This window comes from Bubalus bubalis, chromosome 9, assembly GCF_019923935.1.
Source record: "Bubalus bubalis isolate 160015118507 breed Murrah chromosome 9, NDDB_SH_1, whole genome shotgun sequence".
In the NCBI taxonomy this organism is placed as follows: Eukaryota; Metazoa; Chordata; class Mammalia; order Artiodactyla; family Bovidae; genus Bubalus; species Bubalus bubalis.
The window spans coordinates 100,353,563-100,374,090 of NC_059165.1; the positions used below are offsets into that span (position 1 = coordinate 100,353,563).

At 40.2% G+C, this 20,528-nt stretch overlaps 1 protein-coding gene across 2 annotated transcripts in view; it reads right to left on the reverse strand.

Annotated features, from left to right (window-relative positions):
* Positions 1-2,872: 2,872 nt before the first annotated feature.
* LOC102396538 (adhesion G protein-coupled receptor E2) overlaps positions 2,873-20,528 on the reverse strand; it is a 49,829-nt gene continuing 32,173 nt past the window's right edge. Inside the window, exons 15-20 of one of the 2 annotated variants that reach the window (XM_044948240.1) lie at positions 17,583-17,649; positions 17,131-17,222; positions 15,967-16,135; positions 15,771-15,881; positions 5,125-5,332; positions 2,873-3,793 (exon numbers count right to left, since the gene is read on the reverse strand). In XM_044948240.1, coding sequence (XP_044804175.1) covers positions 5,171-5,332; positions 15,771-15,881; positions 15,967-16,135; positions 17,131-17,222; positions 17,583-17,649 — 601 coding nt within the window. In that variant the 3' untranslated portion in view covers positions 2,873-3,793; positions 5,125-5,170. Of the gene's footprint in view, positions 3,794-4,691; positions 5,333-15,770; positions 15,882-15,966; positions 16,136-17,130; positions 17,223-17,582; positions 17,650-20,528 lie in introns of those variants that run through there. The other variant, XM_044948239.1, reaches the window with a different exon arrangement.

Genomic DNA, 20,528 nt, shown 5'->3' on the forward strand with positions numbered 1-20,528 from the left:
CAATTCCCTCCAAAACTTCTACTTCTGTTTCATTGACTATGCTAAAGCCTTTGACTGTGTCAATCATAACAAATTGGGAAAACTTAGAGAGTTGTGAATACCAGACCATCTTAACTGTCTCCTGAGAATCCTGTATGTGGGTCAATAAGCAACAGTTGAAACTCTGTATGGACAACTGACTGGTTCAGAATTGAGAAAGGAGAACGATGAGGCTGTTTATTGTCACCCTGTTTATTTAACTTATACACAGAGCACTTATATGTTAGCCGGGCTGGATGAGTTACAAGCCGGAATTAAGATTACCAGGACCTCAGATACGTGGATAATACCACTCTAATGGCAGAAAGTGAAGAGGAACTAAAGAACCTCTTGATGAGGGTGAAGGAAGAGAGGGAAAACGCCAGCATAAAACTCAATATTAAAAACTAATATCGTGGCATCTGGTCCCATTACTTCAAGTCAAATAGAAGAGGAAAATGTGGAAGCTGTGACGTATTTCCTCTTCTTTGTCTCTAAAATCATTGTGGATAGTGACTACAGCCACGAAATTAGAAGACAATTGTTTCTTGGCAGGAAAGTTATGACAAACCTAGACAGAGTATTAAAAAGCAAAGACACCACTTTGCTGACAAAGGTCTGTATAGTAAAGGCTATGGTCTTTTCAGTAGTCATCTAAGGATGTAAGCCTGGACAATAAAGAAGTCAGAGCATTGAAGAATTGGTGCTTTTGAACTGTGGTGCTGGAGAAGACTCTTGGGAGTCCGTTGGAAAGCAAAGTGATCCAACCAGTCAATCTTTTTTCTTTTTTTTTAATTTAAAATTTTTAAATCAATTAATTAATTTATTTTACTTTACAATATTGAACTGGTTTTGCCATACATTGACTTGAATCTGCCATGAGTGTACATGTGCTCCCCATCCTGAACCCCCCTCCCACCTCCCTCCCCATACCATCCCTCTGGGTCATCCCAGTGCACCAGCCCCGAGCATCCTGTATCATGCATCAAACCTGGACTGGCGATTTGTTTAACATATGATATTTTACACATTTCAGTGAAAGTCTCCCAAACCATCCCACCCTCGCCCTCTCCCACAGAGTCCAAAAGACTGTTCTATACATCTGTGTCTTTTGCTGTCTCGCATACAGGGTTATCGTTACCTTCTTTCTAAATTCCATATATATGCGTTAGTATACTGTATTGGTGTTTTTCTTTCTGGCTTACTTCACTCTGTATAATAGGCTCCAGTTTCATCCACTTCATTAGAACTGATTCAAATGTATTTTTTAATGGCTGAGTAATATTCCATTGTGTATATGTACCACAGCTTTCTTATCCATTTATTGGCTGATGGACATCTAGGTTGCTTCCATGTCCTAGCTATTATAAGCAGTGCTGTGTGAACATTGGGGTAGTTGTGTCTCTTTCGATTCTGGTTTCCTTGGTGTGTATGCCCAGCAGTGGGATTGCTGGGTCATATGGAGCTCTAGTTCCACTTTTTTAAGGAATCTCCACACTGTTCTCCATAGTGGCTGTACTAGTTTGCATTCCCACCAACAGTGTAAGAGGGTTCCCTTTTCTCCACACCCTCTCCAGCATTTATTGCTTGTAGACTTTTTGATAGCAGCCATTCTGACTGGCGTGAAATGGTACCTCATTGTGGTTTTGATTTGCATTTCTCTGATAAAGAATGATGTTGAACATCTTTTCATGTGTTTGTTAGCCATCTGTATGTCTTCTTTGGAGAAATGTCTGTTTAGTTCTTTGGCCCATTTTTTGATTGGTTCATTTATTTTTCTGGAATTGAGCTTCAGGAGTTGCTTGTGTATTTTTGAGATTAATTCTTTGTCCGTTGCTTCATTTGCTATTATTTTCTCCTATTCTGAAGGCTGTCTTTTCACCTTGCTTATAGTTTCCTTTGTGGTGCAGAAGCTTTTAAGTTTAATTATGTCCCATTTGTTTATTTTTGCTTTTATTTCCAATATTCTGGGAGGTGGGTCATAGAGGATCCTGCTGTGGTTTATGTCGGAGAGTGTTTTGCCTATGTTTTCCTCTAGTAGTTTAATAATTTTTGATCTTACATTTAGATCTTTAATCCATTTTGAGTTTATTTTTGTGTATGGTGTTAGAAAGTGTTCTAGTTTCATTCTTTTACAAGTGGTTGACCAGTTTTCCCAGTGTCACTTGTTAAAGAGATTGTTGTTTCTCCATTGTATATTCTTGCCCCCTTTGTCAAAGATAAGGTGTCCATAGGTGTGTGGATTTATCTATGGGCTTTCTATTTTGTTCCCTTGCTATATATTTCTGTCTTTGTGCCAGTACCATACTGTCTTGATGACCAGTCAACCTTAAATGAAATCAACCCTGAATACTCTTTGGAAGGACTGATGCTGAAAATGAAACTCCAATACTTGGCCACCTGATACAAACAGCTGACTCATTGGAAAAGACCCTGATGCTGGGAAAAACTGAAGGCAGAGACAGGATGAGATGGTTGGATGGCATCATTGATTCAATGGACAAGAAGTTGAGCAAACTCTGGGAGATGATGAGATGATGAGGGACAGGGAAGCCTGGTGTGCTGTAGTCCATGGGGATGCAGAGTTGGACATGTCTTACTGATTGAAGAACAACATGTACTCATTAATGGGGCTTCCCAGGTGGCTCAGTGGAAAAGAATCCACCTGCCAATGCAGGAGATGTGGGTTGGACCCCTGGGATGGGAGGGTTCCTTGGAGAAGGAAATGGAAATCCACTCCAGTATTCTTGCCTGGGAAATCCCATGGACAGAGGAACCTGGTGGGCTGCACTCCATAGGGTTTCAAAAGAGTCAGACATTACTCAGTGAGTAAACAACAACAAGAACTCATGGATATTTTAAAGTTTATATATTATGATAACTTACAGTAATTTTCCATTTTGTTTCAAGTGATACAAAGAGATTAGTGGGTGTTTGCAGGACATTTATTGTAGGTGTAATCCTCTGGTTTAGATCTTGAATAGGTCACAGTTTGAGAAAGAAATAACTTATTATATACACAAACAAAACAAAACTGTGCAGTAACAATATACACTTTTATTTTGTCAAGCTCAGTTTACAAGATATACAAATTAAGAGATTTTATTCACAGGGTTCTAATTTTACTCTGATAAAGCACTTTATTTATCATATAAGTAAAATTAGAAACTGAAAGTCTCTTAATTTAGTGGAGCATATGGTGAGTACTAATATATATATTTCTAATGAATAAGTTAGCAATCTTTAGAAATGGAGAGTGAAGAAGTTGAAGCATGTATGTATGGAGACCATCTGTCCAAGGTTGCCCGTAATGAAAATGTTTTTTAGGACATAATCCAGGAAAATTTTGGGAAACCATATTAGTTGTTTACCCTCTATGTAGGGTTTGACCTATTTACTCTCTTATTGTATTTTAAGTTTGACTTCTGAAGCTCATTCTCCTTGTCATATATTTTCAATTAGAGGAACTTTGTAGAAAAAAAGGTTGAAGCAGATGATTTAATCCAAGGCAAATGGGGAATTGGGTCATAGCTCCCTGATTATGCTGTTAGTGAAGTAGGCATCCCATATGGAACAGAAAACCCAAATTCTCCAGCAATCTGAATATCGTATATTCCCTTCATGCTTTCTTCCACAATGGTTCCATGAAGAGTTACTTGTAACAAACACGAAAAAGTGTTGCTTTTTTTTTTTCCCATTACAGAGGTGACAGTTTAGAATTTTCCTCATTGTCTAGGATACCAGATCATCTGGTTTACTGACTGATTCAATTATCCTGAGAAGAAAAGTGTGAAAAATAGTATTTTGTTAGAAAGTGCTAGACTTTTACACCAAAAACTATAAAAGATAGTCAAAAGAAGTCAATGAAGACCCAAACAAATAAATAAATTTTCCATGATCATGGGTCAGAAGGCAATATAGTTAATATGGCAGCATTCCCCCAAATTGATCTATAGACTCAACACAATCCTTATCAACATCTCAGCTAACTTTTTTCAGAAATTGGCAAGCACTTCTTACAATTTACATGAGACTCCACCCTTATGGCAGAAAGTGAAGAGGAACTAAAAAGCATCTTGATGAAAGTGAAAGAGGAGAGTGAAAGAGTTGGCTTAAAGCTCAACATTCAGAAAACGAAGATCATGGCATCTGGTCCCATCACTTCATGGGAAATAGATGGGGAAACACTGGAAACAGTGTCAGACTTTATTTTTTTGGGCTCCAAAATCACTGCAGATGGCGATTGCAGCCATGAAATTAAAAGATGCTACTCCTTGGAAGGAAAGTTATGACCAACCTAGATAGCGTATTAAAAAGCAGAGACATTACTTTGTCAACAAAAGTCTGTCTAGTCAAGGCTATGGTTTTTCCAGTAGTCATATATGGATGTGAGAGTTGGACTGTGAAGAAAGCTGAGTGGCAAAGAATTGATGCTTTTGAACTGTGATGTTGGAGAAGACTCTTGAGAGTCCCTTGGACTGCAAGGAGATCCAACCAGTCCATTCTAAAGGAGATCAGTTCTGGGTGTTCTTTGGAAGGACTGATGCTAAAGCTGAAACTCCAGTACTTTGGCCACTTCACGTGAAGAGTTGACTCATTGGAGAAGACTCTGATGCTGGGAGGGATTGGGGGCAGGAGGAGAAGGGGTTGACAGAGGATGAGATGGCTGGATGGCATCACTGACTGAATGGACATGAGTTTGAGTGAACTCCAAGAGTTGGTGTTGGACAGGGAGGCCTGGCGTGCTGTGATTCATGGGGTCGCAAAGAGTCGGACATGACTGAGCGACTGAACTGCATTGAACTAATGGGGTTCCAAATAGTTAAAAAATCTTGAGAAATACTTATTGATAGAGTCAAAGTGAAATTTACTACAAAATACTGGAATCAAGATATATGAATGAAAGAGCCTAGAGTACAGACATCAACACTTATATTTAGGGTAACTTATTTTGACAAGGTTTTCAGTACAGTTCACTGGGGGAAAGAATAAACTTTTAAACAAATGATGCTGGGACAACTGCATATCCACATGCTAAAGAACGTGCACCTCACAAAAAAAGTATAAAATTCATACAATTAAAATGTTAATTACAAATTGATATACCTATGGAAGTGAAAGTGTTAGTTGCTCAGTCATGTCCAATTCTTTGTTATTCCATCGTTTGTAGGTCATCAGGCTCCACTGCCCGTGGTATTCCCCAGGCAAGAATTCTGGAGTTGGTTGCCATTTCCTCCTCTGGGGGATCTTCCTGACCCAGGGATTGAACCTGGGTCTCCTGCATTGTAGGTAGATTGTTTACCACTAGCACCACCTGGGAAACAATTACTATATGTAAAACCATATTATTATAAGCAATCAGTTCAGTTCAGTCGCTCAGTCATGTCCGACTCTTTGCAACCCCATGAATTGCAGCACACTAGGCCTCCCTGTCCATCACCAGCTCCCAGAGTTCACTTAAAATCACGCCCATTGAGTCGGTGATGCCATCCAGCAATCTCATCCTCTGCCGTCTCCTTCTCCTCCTGCCCCCAATCCCTCCCAGCATCAGAGTCTTTTCCAATGAGTCAACTCTTCCCATGAGGTGGCCAAAGTACTGGAGTTTCAACTTTAGCATTATTCCTTCCAAAGAACACTCAGGACTGATCTCCTTCAGAATGGACTGGTTGGATTTCCTTGCAGTCCAAGAGACTCTCAAGAGTCTTCTCCAACATCACAGTTTAAAAGCATCAATTCAGCGCTCAGCTTTCTTCACAGTCCAACTATCACATCCATACATGACCACTGGAAAAACCACAGCTTTGACTAGACGGACCTTTGTTGGCAGAGTAATGTCTCTGCTTTTGAATATGCTATCCAAGTTGGTCATAACCAATACCTATATATAATTACTATAGACAATACCTATATGCAATTACTAAAAGTTCTGAAGTCTTGGAAGAAACATGCATGCAAATTTTTGTAACCTTGTTGCAGGCCATTGTTTTAAGATAAGACTCCCAAAGGACAAGTGAACAAAAAATGGAGAAACTGGATTTCTTCAAAAATGAAAACTTCTGGGGGATGGTCCCAAGATGGCAGAGGAATAGAATGGGGAGACCACTTTCTCCCCCACAAATTCATCTAAAGATCATTTTAATGCTGAGCAACTTCCACAAAACAACTTCTGAATGCTGGCGGAGGACACCAGGCACCCAGAAATGCAGCCCATTCTCTTTGAAAGGAGGTAGGACAAAATATAAAAGACAAAAAGAGAAACAAAAGAGTTAGGGACAGAGACCCATCATGGGGAGGGAGTCGTGAAGGAGAGGAAGTATACAAACAGTAGGAAACCCCCTCAAAGGCAGGTCTGTGGGGATATTTGAAATCTCAGAGGGAACTTAACTGGGAGGGGGAAAAAAAAAACAAACAACCCACAGAGTAGGCGCCCAACCACAACTGCCAGTGGAGAAGTAGCCCAGAAGCCCAGATCTACCACCCCTGCTGTGTACAGGGCACCCTGCTGGAGGCAGAGAGGCAGGCATGTGACAGCCAGAGCTGGAAGGCCAAGGGCTGCTCCAATCTCGGCCCCAGAGACCAGCATCCTCCACCAAACTGTGAGCAGGCTCCCAGTTTCTAACCACATCTTCCTGGGATCCTGGATGGTTGACATCTGCCAGGAAGGTCACAGCCTGACATCAGCTCCCCAGAAGAGACACACAGCACACATGAGACAGTGCTCTCATGCTCCAGAAAACCTAGTCAGGATTGGGAGGTGATTAAGACGCATTGTACATCTGGAACAGTGCAGTTGCCAAGCACCTGGTTGTCTGAGCTGCTCGGATCTGGGAAGGGCACAAAACGCATGCCCAATCGAGTCTGTGCCCTTGTGGACTACCCGAGAACCTGGACCTGAGTGATTTAGACCTGGGAAGTGCATGAAATGCAGGGCCCACTTTGGACAGTGCCCTGCAGAGCACGCTGAAGCCTGAGCAGTGTAGAATGGGAAAGCACATGCTGCTGTGACCTGGGACAAACCCAGTGTGGTCCATACACTGTGAGCACTCCCCACACATGCCAGCAATATTTGTTTGCAGTGTTCCTCCCTCCCCACAACCCAACTGAACAAGTGAGCCTAAATAAGTGACCGCCTTCACCCCTTGTGTCAGGGCAGAAATTAGACACCAAAGAGACCTGCAAACAGAGGAAGCCAAAATGAACAAAGAGGGAACCACTGGAAGTAACAGGTGCAACAGATTAAAACCTTGTAGTTAACATTGACTAAGCATTGGAGAGGGCTTGTAGACCTTGAGAACAAGTACAAGCTGGAACAAGGAACTATTTGAAACTGAACTGACTCCACACTGCCGACAACAGCTCCAGAGAAATTCCTAGATATAGTTTTGCTATCATCACTTTTTAATTTTTTAAAAATTTATGTTCTTTATTACTCCTTTGATTTTCATTTTTACAACCTACAGTTACCTTGCAAAAAAAAAGACCTATTTTTAAAGCATATTTCATAAATATATATTTTATAAATTTTGTTTTGTATTTTTAATTTTGTATTTTTGAGAGTCTAACCTCTACTCTAGATTTTTAATCTTTGCTTTTTGGTATTTGTTATCAATTTTGTACCTTTAAGAACCTAACCTTCAGTATCCATTTTCACTTAGGGCTGTTGATTACTGGCTTGATTGCTGTCTCCTCTTTGGACTCTCCCTTTTATCTCCAGGTCACCTCTATCTCCTCCTTCCCCCTTCTCTTTTCTACTTAACTCTGTGAATCTCTCTGGATGTTCTGGGCTGTGGAGAACACTTAGGGAACTGATTACTTGCTAGATTTGTCTCTCCTCTTTTGACTCCCCCCTCTTCTCCTCCTTGTCACCTCTATCTTCCTCATCCCTCTTCTCTTCTCTATGTAACTCTGAACCTTTCTGGGTTTTCCAGACTGTGGAGAGCACATATGGAATTGATTACTGGCTAGACTGCTCCTTCCCCTTTTGACTCTCCATGTTCTCCACCTGGTCACCATGCTAATTCTCCAGCAAAGCAGGAACACAGCCCTGAGAATTAAAAGACAGGCCGTTCAAAGCCATACCAAGCCTACAGACACCCGAACTCTCTACTGGACACTTCATTGCACTCCAGAGAGAAGAGACCCAGATCCACCCACCAGAAAACAGATGCAAGCTCCCCTAACCAGGAAACCCTGACAAGCCACTAGTCCACAGGGCAGGTTCCACAATAAAGAGGAACCACAAATTTCCAGCATACAGAATGGACACCCCAAACAGATCAATCTAAACAAAATGAAAAGGCAGAGAAATATTCAGCAGGTAAAGGAACATGATAAATGTCCACCAGATCAAACAAAAGAGGAGGAGATAGGGAGTCTACCTGAAAAAGAATTCAGAATAATGATAGTAAAGATGATCCAAAAGCTTGAAAACAAAACGGAGTTACAGATAAATAAATTAGTGACAAGGATTGAGAAGATGCAAGAAATGTTTAACAAGGATCTAGAAGGAATAAAGAAGAGTCAATAAATTATGAACAATGAAATAACTGAGATCAAAAGCACTCTGGAGGGATCCAACAGTAGAATAACTGAGGCAGAAGATAGCATAAGTGAGGTGGAAGATAGAATAGTGGAAACAAATGAAGCAAAGAAGAAAAAAGAAAAAAAGAATTAAAAGAAATGAGGACAACCTCAGAGACCTCCACCCTTACATTCAAGTAATAGGAGTCCCAGAAGAAGACAAAAAGAAAAGGCATGAGAAAATACTTGAGGAGAGAATAGTTGAAAACTTCCCTAAAATGGGGAAGGAAATAGCCATCCAAGTTCAAGAAACCCAGAGAATCCCAAACAGAATAAACCCAAGGCAAAACACCCCAAGACACATACTAATCAAACTAATAAAGAGCAAATATTAAAAGTAGCAAGGGAAAAGCAACAAATAACACACAAGGGGAACCCCATAAGGATAACAGCTGATCTTTCAATAGAAACTCTTCAGGTCAGGAGGGAATGGCAGGACATGCTTAAAGTGATGAAAGAAAAAAACCTACAACCCAGATTACTATACCCAACAAGGATCTCATTCAAATATGAAGGAGAAATTAAAAGCTTTACAGAGAAGCAAAAGCTGAGAGAATTCAGTGCCACCAAACCAGCTCTTCAATAAGTGCTAAATGATCTTCTTTAGACAGGAAACACAGAAAAGGTGTATAAACTCGAACCCCAAACAACAAAGCAAATGGTAAGAGGATCATACTTATCAATAATTACTTTAAATGTAAATGGGTTGAATGCTGAAACCAAAAGGCAAAGGCTGGATACAAAAACAAGCCCCCTATATATGCTGTCTACAAGAGACCCACCTCAAACCAAGGGACACATACAGATTGAAAGTGAAGGGCTGGAAATAGATATTTCATGCAAAAGAGAGCAGGAGTAGCAATACTCATATCAGATAAAATAGACTTTGAAATAAAGGCCATGAAAAGAGACAAAGAAGGACTCCGTATAATGATCAGAGGATCAAACCAAGAAGAAGATATAACAATTATAAATATATATGCACCCAACCTAAGAGCACCTCAATACGTAAAGCAAATGCTAACAAGCATGAAAGGGGAAATTAACAGTAACACAATAAGAGTAGGAGACTTTAATACCCCACTCACACCTATGGATAGATAAACTAAGCAGAAAATTAGCAAGGAAACAAAAACTTTAAATGACACAATGGACCAGTTAGACCTAATTGAAATCTATAGGACATTTCACCCCCAAACAATGAATTTCACCTTTTTCGCAAGTGCACATGGAACATTCTCCAGGATTTATCACATTCTGGGCATAGGTCTAACCTCAGTAAATTCAAAAAAATTGAAGTCATTTCAAGCCTTTTTCCTGATCATAATGCGCTAAGATTAGATATCAACTCAAAGAAAGCAATGCCAAAGAATGCTCGAACTACCGCACAATTGCACTCATCTCATATGCTAGCAAAGTAATGCTCAAATTTCTCCAAGCCAGGTTCAGCAATACGTGAACTGTGAACTCCCAGATGTTCAAGCTGAATTTAGAAAAGGCAGAGAAACCAGAGATCAAATTGCCAATATCTGCTGGATCATGGAAAAAGCAAGAGAGTTCGAGAAAAAAACATCTATTTTTGCTTTATTGATGATGCCAAAGCCTTTGACTGTGTGGATCACAATAAACTGGAAAATTCTGAAAGAGATTGGAATCCCAGATCACCTGACCTGTCTCTTGAGAAACCTGTATGCAGGTCAGGAAGCAACAGTTAGAACTGGACATGGAACAACAGACTGGTTCAAAATAGGAAAAGGAGTATGTCAAGGCTGTATATTGTCACCCTGCTTATTTAACTTATATGCAGAGTATATCATGTGAAATGCTTGGCTGGAAGAAGCACAAGCTGGAATCTAGATTGTGGGGAGAATTATAAAAAACCTCAGATATGCAGATGACACCACCCTTATGGCAGAAAGTGAAGAGGAACTAAAAAGCCTCTTGATGAAGGTGAAAGAGGAGAGTGAAAAGGTTGGCTTAAAGCTCAACATTCAGAAAACTAAGATCATGGCATCCGGTCCCATCACTTCATGGCAAATAGATGGGGAAACAGTGTTGGACTTTATTTTTTTTGGCTCCAAAGTCACTGAAGATGGTGATTGTAGCCATGAAATTAAAAGATGCTTACTCCTTGGAAGGAAAGTTATGACCAACCTAGAGAGCATATTGAAAAGCAGAGACATTACTTTGCCAACAAAGGTCCATCTAGTCAAGGCTATGGTTTTTCCAGTGGTCATGTATGGATGTGAGAGTGGGACTGTGAAGAAGGCTGAGTGCCAAAGAATTGATGTTTTTGAACTGTGGTGTTGGAGAAGACTCTTGAGAGTCCCTTGGACTGCAAGGAGATCCAACCAGTCCATTCTAAAGGAGATCAGTCCTGGGTATTCTTTGGAAGGAATGATGCTAAAGCTGAAACTCCAGTACTTTGGCCACCTCATGCGAAGGGTTGACTCATTGGAGAAGACTCTGATGCTGGGAGGGATTGGGGGCAGGAGGAGAAGGGGACGACAGAGGATGAGATGGCTGGATGGCATCAGGGACTTGATGGACGTGAGTTTGAGTGAACTCTGGGAGTTGGTGATGGACAGGGAGGCCTGGCGTGCTGCAATTCATGGGGTTACAGAGTCGGACTCGACTGAGCGACTGAACTGAATTGAATAGGGAAAAAACTATTAAAAATACAAACATATGGAGGCTAAACAACACAGTTCTGAGTAACCAACAAATCATGGAAGAAATAAAGGAAATCAAAATATGCACAGAAACAAATGAAAACATGACAACCCAAAACTTATGGGATTCATAGGTTTTCAAAAACCTATCCCCTTAGCAAAAGCACTGCTAAGGGGAAGGTTCATAGCATTACAAGCTTACAAGAGAAAAATCAAATAAATAACCTAACTTTACACCTAAAGCAACTAGAAAAAGAAGAAATGATGAACCCCAGGGTTAGTAGAAGGAAAGAAATCATAAAAATTAAGGCAGAAATCAATGAAAAAGAAATAAAGGTGACTATAGCAAAAATCAACAAAACTAAAAGCTGGTTGTTTGAGAAGATAAATAAGATAGACAAACCATTAGCCAGACTCATCAAGGAAAAAAGGGAGAAGAATCAAATCAACAAAATTAGAAATGAAAATGGAGAAATCACAACAGACAACACAGAAATGCAAAGGATCATAAAAGAGACTACTATTGGCAGCTATATGCCAATAAAATGGAACCTGGAAGAAATGGATGAGTTCTTAGAAAAGTATAACCTTCCAAAACTGAACCAGGAAGAAATAGAAAATCTTAACAGACCTATCACAAGCATGGAATCAAAACTCTAATAAAAAATCTTCCAACAAATAAAAGCCCAGGACCAGATGGCTTCACAGCTGAATTCTACCAAAAATTTAGAGAAGAGCTAGCACCTATCCTATTCAAACTCTTCTAGAAAATTTCAGAGGAAGGTAAACTCCCAAACCCATTCTATTGCACCACAATCACCCTAATACCAAAACCAGAAAAAGATGCCATAAAAAAGAAAACTATAGGCCAATATCACTGATGAACATAGATGCAATAATCCTCAACAGAATTCTAGCAAACAGAATCCAGTAACATGTTAAAAAGATCACACATCATGACGAAGTGGGCTTTATCCCAGGAATGCAAGGATTCTTCAATATTCACAAATCAATTAATGTGATACACCATATTAACAAACTGAAGGATAAAAATCATATAATTATCTCAATAGATGCAAAGAAAGCCTTTAACAAAATTCAACATCCACTTATGATAAAATCCTTCCCAAAAGCAGGCACAGAAAGAACATATCTCAACATAATAAAAGCCGTATATGATAAACGCACAGCAAACATTATCCTCAATGGCAAAAAATCAAAAGGATTTCCCATAAAGTCAGAAACAAGACAAGGGTGACCACTCTCATCACTACTATTCAACATAGTTTTGGAAGTTTTAGCCACAGCAATCAGAGCAGAAAAAGAAATAAAAGGAATCTAGATTGTAAAAGAAGAAGTAAAACCCTCACTGTTTGCAGATGACATGATCTTTTACATAGAAAACCATAAAAACTCCACCAGAAAATTACTAGAGCTAATCAATGATTATAGAAAAGTTGCAGGGCACAGAATTAATACACAGAAATCCCTTGCATTCCTATACACTAACCATGAAAAAACAGAAGGAGAAATTAAGGAAACAACTCCATTCACTATTGTGATGAAAAGAATAAAATACTTAGGAATAAATCTACCTAAAGAAACAGAAGACCTATACATAGAAAACTATAAAGAACTGATAACAAAATCAAAGATGAGACTAATAGATGGAGAAATATACCGTGTTCATGTATCAGAAGAATCAACATAGTGAAAATGAGTGTACTACACAAAGCAATCTATAGATTCAATGCAATCCCTATCAAGCTATCAGCGGTATTTTTCACAGAACTAGAACAAATAATTTCACAATTTGTATGGAAATACAAAGTCCTCAAATAGCCAGAGCAATCTTGAGAAAGAAGAATGGAACTGGAGGAATCAACCTGCCTGACTTCAGGCTCTACTACAAAGCTACAGTCATCAAGACAGTATGGTACTGGCACAAAAACTGAAATATAGATTAATGGAACAAATAGAAAGCCTAGAAACAAGTCTATGCCCCTATGGACACCTCATCTTTGACAAATGAGTAAAAAATATACAATGGAGAAAATACAATCTCTTTAACAAGTGCTGGGGAAACTGGTCATCCACCTGTAAAAGAATGAAACTAGAACACTTTCTAACACCATACAAAAAAATAAACTCAAAATGGATTAAAGACCTAAATGTAAGATCAGAAAGTTTAAAACTCCTAGAGGAAAACATAGGCAAAACACTCTCTGACATAAATCACAGCAAGATCCTCTATGACCCACTTCCCAGAGTAATGGACATAAAAGCAAAAATAAACGGGACCTAATTGAACTTAGAAGCTTTTGCACAATGAAGGAAACTATAAGGAAGGTGAAAAGACAACCTTCAGAATGGGAGAAAATAATAGCAAACGAAGCAACTGACAAAGAATTTATCTCAGAAATATGCAAGCAGCTCATGCAGCTCAATTCCAAAAAATAAACAACCCAGTCAAAAAATGGGCCAAAGAACTAAATGGATATTTATTCAAAGAAGACAGACAGATGGCTAACAAACACATGAAAAAATGCCCAACATCACTCATTATCAGATAAATGCAAATAAAAACCACACTGAGGTACCATTTCACGCCAGTCAGAATGGCTGCTATCAAAAAGTCTACAAACAGTAAATGCTGGAGAGGGTGTGGAGAAAAGGTAACCCTGTTACACTGTTGGTGGGAATACAAAGTAGTACAGCCACTATGGAGAACAGTGTGGAGATTCCTTAAAAAACTGGAAACAGAACAGCCATACAACCCAGTAATCCCACCAGTGGGCATACACAGGTAGGAAACCAGAATTGAAAGAGACACGTGTACCCCAATGTCCATCATAGCAGTGTTTACAATAGCTAGCACATGGAAGCAAACTAGATATCCACTGGCAGATGAATGGATAAGAAAGCTGTGGTACATATACACAATGGAGTATTACTCAGTCATTAAAAAGAACACATTTGAATCAGTTCTAATGAGGTGGATGAAACTGGAGCCTATTATACAGAGTGAAGTAAGTCAGAAAGAAAAACACCAATACAGTATATTAATGCATATATATGGAATTTAGAAAGATGGTAACGATGACCTTATATGCGAGACAGTGAAAGAGGCACAGATGTAAAGAACAGACTTTTGGACTCTGTGGGAGAAGGATGGGATGACTTGAGAGAATAACATTGAACCATGTGTATTACCATATGTGAAACAGATCACCTGTCCGAGTTTGATGCATGAAACAGGGCACTCAAAGCTGCTGCACTGGGACAACCCAGAGGGATGGGATGGGGAGGGACGTGGGAGGGAGTTTGAGAGGGTGGATACATGTACACCTGTGGCTGATTCATGTTAATGTACAGCAAAAACCACCACAATATTGTAAAGTAATTAGCCTCCAATTAAAATAAAGAAATTAGTTAAAAAATTAAAACTTCTGTGCATCAGTTGACACTATGAGAGAGTGAAAACATTGAGAGAAATGGTGGGCTGAAGTCCTTCCACAATTCATATAGACCCCATGGGTCTTTGTGTTTTCACCTGTCGAATATAAACATAGTAATACCTTATCTTCAAGTGGTGATGTGAAGAATATATGAACAGAAAACATGAGAACTGTTTTTGTAAACTCAAAAATACAAATTCTTGGTAAGATTCACACTGCCAGGATCTCTCTACGACCTCTGTGATTTTCTGATGTTTTGCATTATTTGTGCGTGTTGCAAATCCCAGGAATGATTAGATACTTTTAAGGAAATTCTCAAATCTAATGTAATCCTTATACTTTACTTTTATGACTACATAAACCATGTATTTACTGTTTTCTATATACAGGGGTGGTTTCCCAGGTGGCACTAGTGGTAAAGAACCCATCTGCCAATGCAGAAAGATTTGGGAGATAAGCATTCAACACCTGGGTTGAGAAGATCCCCTGGAGAAGGGCATAGCAACCCACTCCAGTATTCTTGCTTGGAGAATCCCATGGACAGAGAAGCCTGGTAGGCTATGGTCCATAGGGTCTCAAAGAGTCAAATGTGACTGAAGCAATTTGGCACACACACATGCATATAGAGGGGTACTGGGGTTGACATGGGTTAAATGATGGTCCTGTGACTCTGGTTAGCTTGTGCATCTGTACTTCAGATCCACAGTTACTGCTTATTGAGCTTAACACAGGACTATTCTCTTCCTTAAGTGTTTGTGCATGAAAAAGTCCATGCTGCATGGACAAAATGGGTGCTCAAACCAGGTGGAGAATAAGAAGATAATTATGTACGAGAGTCAAGATGAGAATAGAAATGCGATGAGCAGAAGTAAGAGGAAGACATTCTTTCATGACAGAGGAATGTCCTAAGTGAGTTTATACGTAAACCAGTGTGAGTCATCATAGGGTATCACCTGCTTTATACCCAATTGTCCAGTATGATAGGAATGTGCTGCTCAATGAATCAATCAGTGAAGTGCTCTTGGCCAATGCATGATCTTACCTCACTGTGTTTAGAGGGTTCCAACACAGCCCTGCTGGAGAGTGTGTACTCCTCAGACTCAGTTTTCTTTTTCTTGATCCCTTTGAACCATATCTTGTATTGCTCCTGCACCTGTAGAGACAAAGCATGCTCTGCATCAGCTCACAGAGAGAAATGAGGATAAGAAGAGTCCTGAGCAGGAGTCAGACAGTGGTACCTGCTGGCTGAGGAGGCAGTACACCAGGAAGATGAAGAAACCCTGCAGGCTGTTGATGATGGTGAAGAGGTAGGCCATGACATGGGGAGCTGGTCCCACCTGCAGGATTCCCAGACACCATGTACATCCCAAGATAAAGAGCTGAGCCGTGGCTTTAAATGTTAGCATCCTGAGTAGGAGGACAAAAAAGATTCACGATGCACCCTGACCAACACAATCAAGTCCATCTTTTTTCAGCTCAAAGAATGTCTCTGACTCAGTTGTGGCCACTCTGATCTTTACTGTGAATGATTATCTAAAAGAAATATTTTTTGTTTCCAGAATGGTGTATTATCTTAGACTGAAGTTGGTAGTGAAACTTTATAATGTGGCTTTCAGTAATAGGATGAATATCCCCAGTTTCAATCAACTAATATTACTGTGGATGTTCTGTGCACATGGCTTTGTGCTGGCCCTGTGCATTAAAAATAACAAAGGCAAGATTTCTGATTTCACAAACTTTACCACCTAGTGGGAAGACAAATACAAATGGTCAGTTATACTTGTGAAATTGAAGGTCCCTCTTCCCTGGTCCCTCCAGTGATGTCCCTATCTTTTCCATCTCCATGAACTGACCCAGAGCATGCTTTGTCAGATGATTCATTCTGTGTAAAGGAAAAGAAAGCAAAGGATATCCTTGGCTCCTTAGAAGATATGATATGTGGATAATCAACTTGATTTCACCAGGTAGAGCAGGGCAGATGAGGGTAGCAGGACAAACATGAATAAAGACATGGACATGAAAGGGCATGATGTGGCCTGTGTCAGGTATGTAAGTGATTTATAAGGCACTATATATATATATTCTCAGGACTTTTCTCATAGGGTCATGGTGGTAATCCCTGTTTATCAGAACAAAATCAATTTCCTCTGTAGTTAAGATAGTTCCATTCTTGGGTTAGAGATGAATGGAATATTTTTGACTTGGGTATCAGCAACAGAACAGTATTCGAGCTTCCAAGAAGGGTGGCTGAACTCCTCCTCTCAAGTCGCCTTGAAACCCTGTGAAGGGACATCAGAAGCTTGGAACTCTATGTCCTTGCTCCTGGACCATGCTTTTTATGGTGCGGGGTTGTGGGGGTGTGATGGGGTAGGGTGGCGATGTGTACCTCTGATCCATCTCACCTAGTCTTCCGGAGAGCGGACACATCACTGTTGAGTGAGGACAGCTTCTTTTTCACAATCCAGAATGTTACCAGGAAGAAAACTAAATTAATCTGCAGAAACATCACAAGGGATATTAAGTGCATCCAGATCTGCTAATCCTTCCCTGTGGCTCATCCAACATCTAAATCAGCAGGTAGGAAGGGTTTGTATTTCATAACAGTGATAGAAAACCAGACTGAACACCAGTAACTCACTTTGCATGGGGATTTACATGTTTAAACACTACGAATGCCGTGTCTAAGGAAATACTCCTTCCTGGTTTTAAAATGGAAATTTCTGCATCCTGGGACCCTCTCATTCCTGAGCTAACTGGAATAATTGGTCACCCTGTCCATAGCCCTCTTTTTGCTTGTGCTTTAATTCACCCTCAGCCAGGGAGGAAAGATCCTCTGATGTCATCCATTACTCACAGAGAAGATGGTGCAGACAGGGCCAAGAAATGTCCATACAAATCCCTTTTCTGTGCTGAGCCAGCATCTAAGAGAGGTGGTTGAGAATCAAGAGTATATTAGCCTTTGTGGATAAAGAATTGATAGATGAACATATCTCTCATTCCTCAAAGTTTTTCCTGGCTCCTGTATTATTATTAATAATAATTATTATTGTTTTTTCTTTGGTCAGAATATTTTGCATAAGATCACCCTGGTACAGGAAGGGAGGAGGGAGGGGGGTTCAGGATGGGGAACACGTGTATACCTGTAGTGGATTCATGTTTATATATGGCAAAACCAATACAATATTGTAAAGCTAAAAAATAAAAAATAAATAAATAAAAAATTAAAAAAAAGATCCCCCTTAGCAAATTTCAATACACATCATAATATTAGCCATAGGCACTATGGTCTATAGTAGACTTCCTGAACTTATTATTTTGCATAATTGAAAGCTTATGTATGTCCTTGGCATTAGTAAAGGCCATGGGTGTATACTTATTCCCAATTGTCAGGTTATACACATTAATCTTGTGCAGCTTTTTTCCATGTAAATCACAACGTAAAAAAGTGGTTTTAAATAAATATAAACTTATTTTAAAAAGCCCTTTTAAGTCTTGGCCCTCATATGCTGGCAGAAAAAAATGTACATGTTTTAAAGAAAAAAATCAATAAAAATTAATTTATGGTTTATGAGACAAATATTGAGTCTCTCTTTCTCTATCAGGGTCAGTTCTTGGCTCTGAAGATCCAGTTATGATTAAGAGAGTGATCTCTTTCTTCAAGGAGTTCCTAGCTCTGTCGGCTTGTTGATAGTTAGATAATAGAAACAATCAAAATGATGAAGCTTAAGATCAAATATGAGGAGCTGTGGGAACACATAAGTGGATCTATAACCTAGTCAAACCTGTAGGAGGTTCTGATACTGGGAAGGGTTCCCTGAGAGAATTCTGTTGTGTTTATGATGAGAGGTGAAGGATGAGTAGGTGTAGATAGGAAAAAATTGGGGACAGCCAAGAAGAGACAGAGGGAGAGAGAGTGATTGAGAGAGAGAGAGAGAGAGAGAGAGAGAGAGAGAGAGAATAACAGTAAGCCTGACAACTGCTATGGCAGGCTCATGTGCATTATACAATTTATTCCTCATGACAATATAGGTAATCAAATGATTGCAAATCAGGCATCTGAGGCATAAGGATACAGAGTCAGTAACTGAAGTTCACACTGATAGAAATGGTAGAATTGGTGCTTGATCCCAAATAGGAACTGTGTGCGATTTGGGAGGTGTTAGGGCCATACTAGTTGGATCCACCAGGAAGAACCAAAGAGAGAGCTACACAGACAGGGGCTGGCATACTGCGGCCTGTGGTCCACACTAGGCTGTCATCTGATTTTGGAAATGTGTTTTACTGGGTCAGAGTTAAACTCATTTTCTTATATCTTTTCTGTGGCTGCTTTTGAACTACAAGGACAGAGGTGAAAAATTGCAACTGAGACTGTTTGACCCACAAAACCAAAATATCTACTACCTTGTGTTTTATAGGGAAAGTTTTCTGACTTTTTTGCTAAACTATCTAGAAAGGCCAGTGATCCAGAAACCATTTGATGCAGATTGGCATCAATTTTTACCAGCATAAGAATTTGTTGTGAGTTCTTCAGTTGCTAAGTCGTGTCCGACTATTTGTGACCCCATGAACTGGTACTCACAACAAATTTCTATGATGGACCATAAGGAAATCTGAATGCCAAAAATTGATGCTTTCAAATTGTGGTGCTGTAGAAGACTCTTAAGACTGCCTTGGATAGCAAGGAGATCAAACCAGTCAATCTTAAAGGAAACCAACCCTGAACATTCACTGGGAGGACGATGCTGAAGCTGAAGCTCCAATACTTTGGCCACCTGATGCAAAGAGCTGACTCGTTGGAAAAGACTCTGTTTCTGGGAAAGACTGAGGGCAGGATAAGGCGGTGACAAGGACGAAATGGTTGGAAAGCATCACCAACTAGATGACATGAGTTTGAGCAAACTCAGGAAGATAGTGAAAGACTGGGAAACCTGAGCGACTGAACTAAACTGAACTGAACTGCAGCACGCCAGGTTTCCCAGGAATCTCAGAGGGCAACATAACCAAAAAAAAAAAAAAAAAAAAAAAAAAAGAAAAAAAAATTCACCACACAATATGTGCTGAACCTCAATTACTAGCGGAGAAGCAGCTCAGATGCTCAAGTCCACTGCAGCTAGTGGGGGCTGGGTGCAGAGGTTTGGGCTGCGTGGCTGGTTCTTAGGGTAAGGACTGGGTTTGAATGCCCTGTGGACAATCAAAAGGGGCTAATGTAACACAGCAACCCAAACCATGTGAACACCAGAGAGACAAAGAAAACCAAAGGACCTTTCCTGCAGGAAGGCTCAAGTGCTGCATGGTGACACTTGGTGAGCTAACAGAATAAGTATTGTGCCCAGAGAAGGAAATGGCAACCCACACCAGTGTTCTTGCCTGGAGAATCCCAGGGATGGGGGAGCCTGGTGGGCTGCCATCTATGGGGTTGCACAGAGTTGGACATGACTGAAGTGACTTAGCAGCAGCAGCGAATACTAAAGGAGAGTTAAGCTGCTGCCATTTACGACCCTCCTTCCCTGGAGTCAGAGAGTGACAGCCAGAGCTGGAATGCAAGGGGCTGCTGCAATCTTGGCCCCAGAGACTGCATTTCCCACCAAACTGTGAGCAGGCTGTCAGTCAATAACCACATCTTCCTTGGATCCTGGACAGTTCACATTGGCTGGGAGTGTCACAGTCTGAGACCAGCTCCCAGAGGAGAAACACAGCACACCTGGCATAGTGCCCTTTTCGTGTAACAGAGAAATTGGGCAGCTTGGACTGGGGAGGTGCATAAGATGCATGACCCGCCCAGGACAGTGTGCTCGCCAAG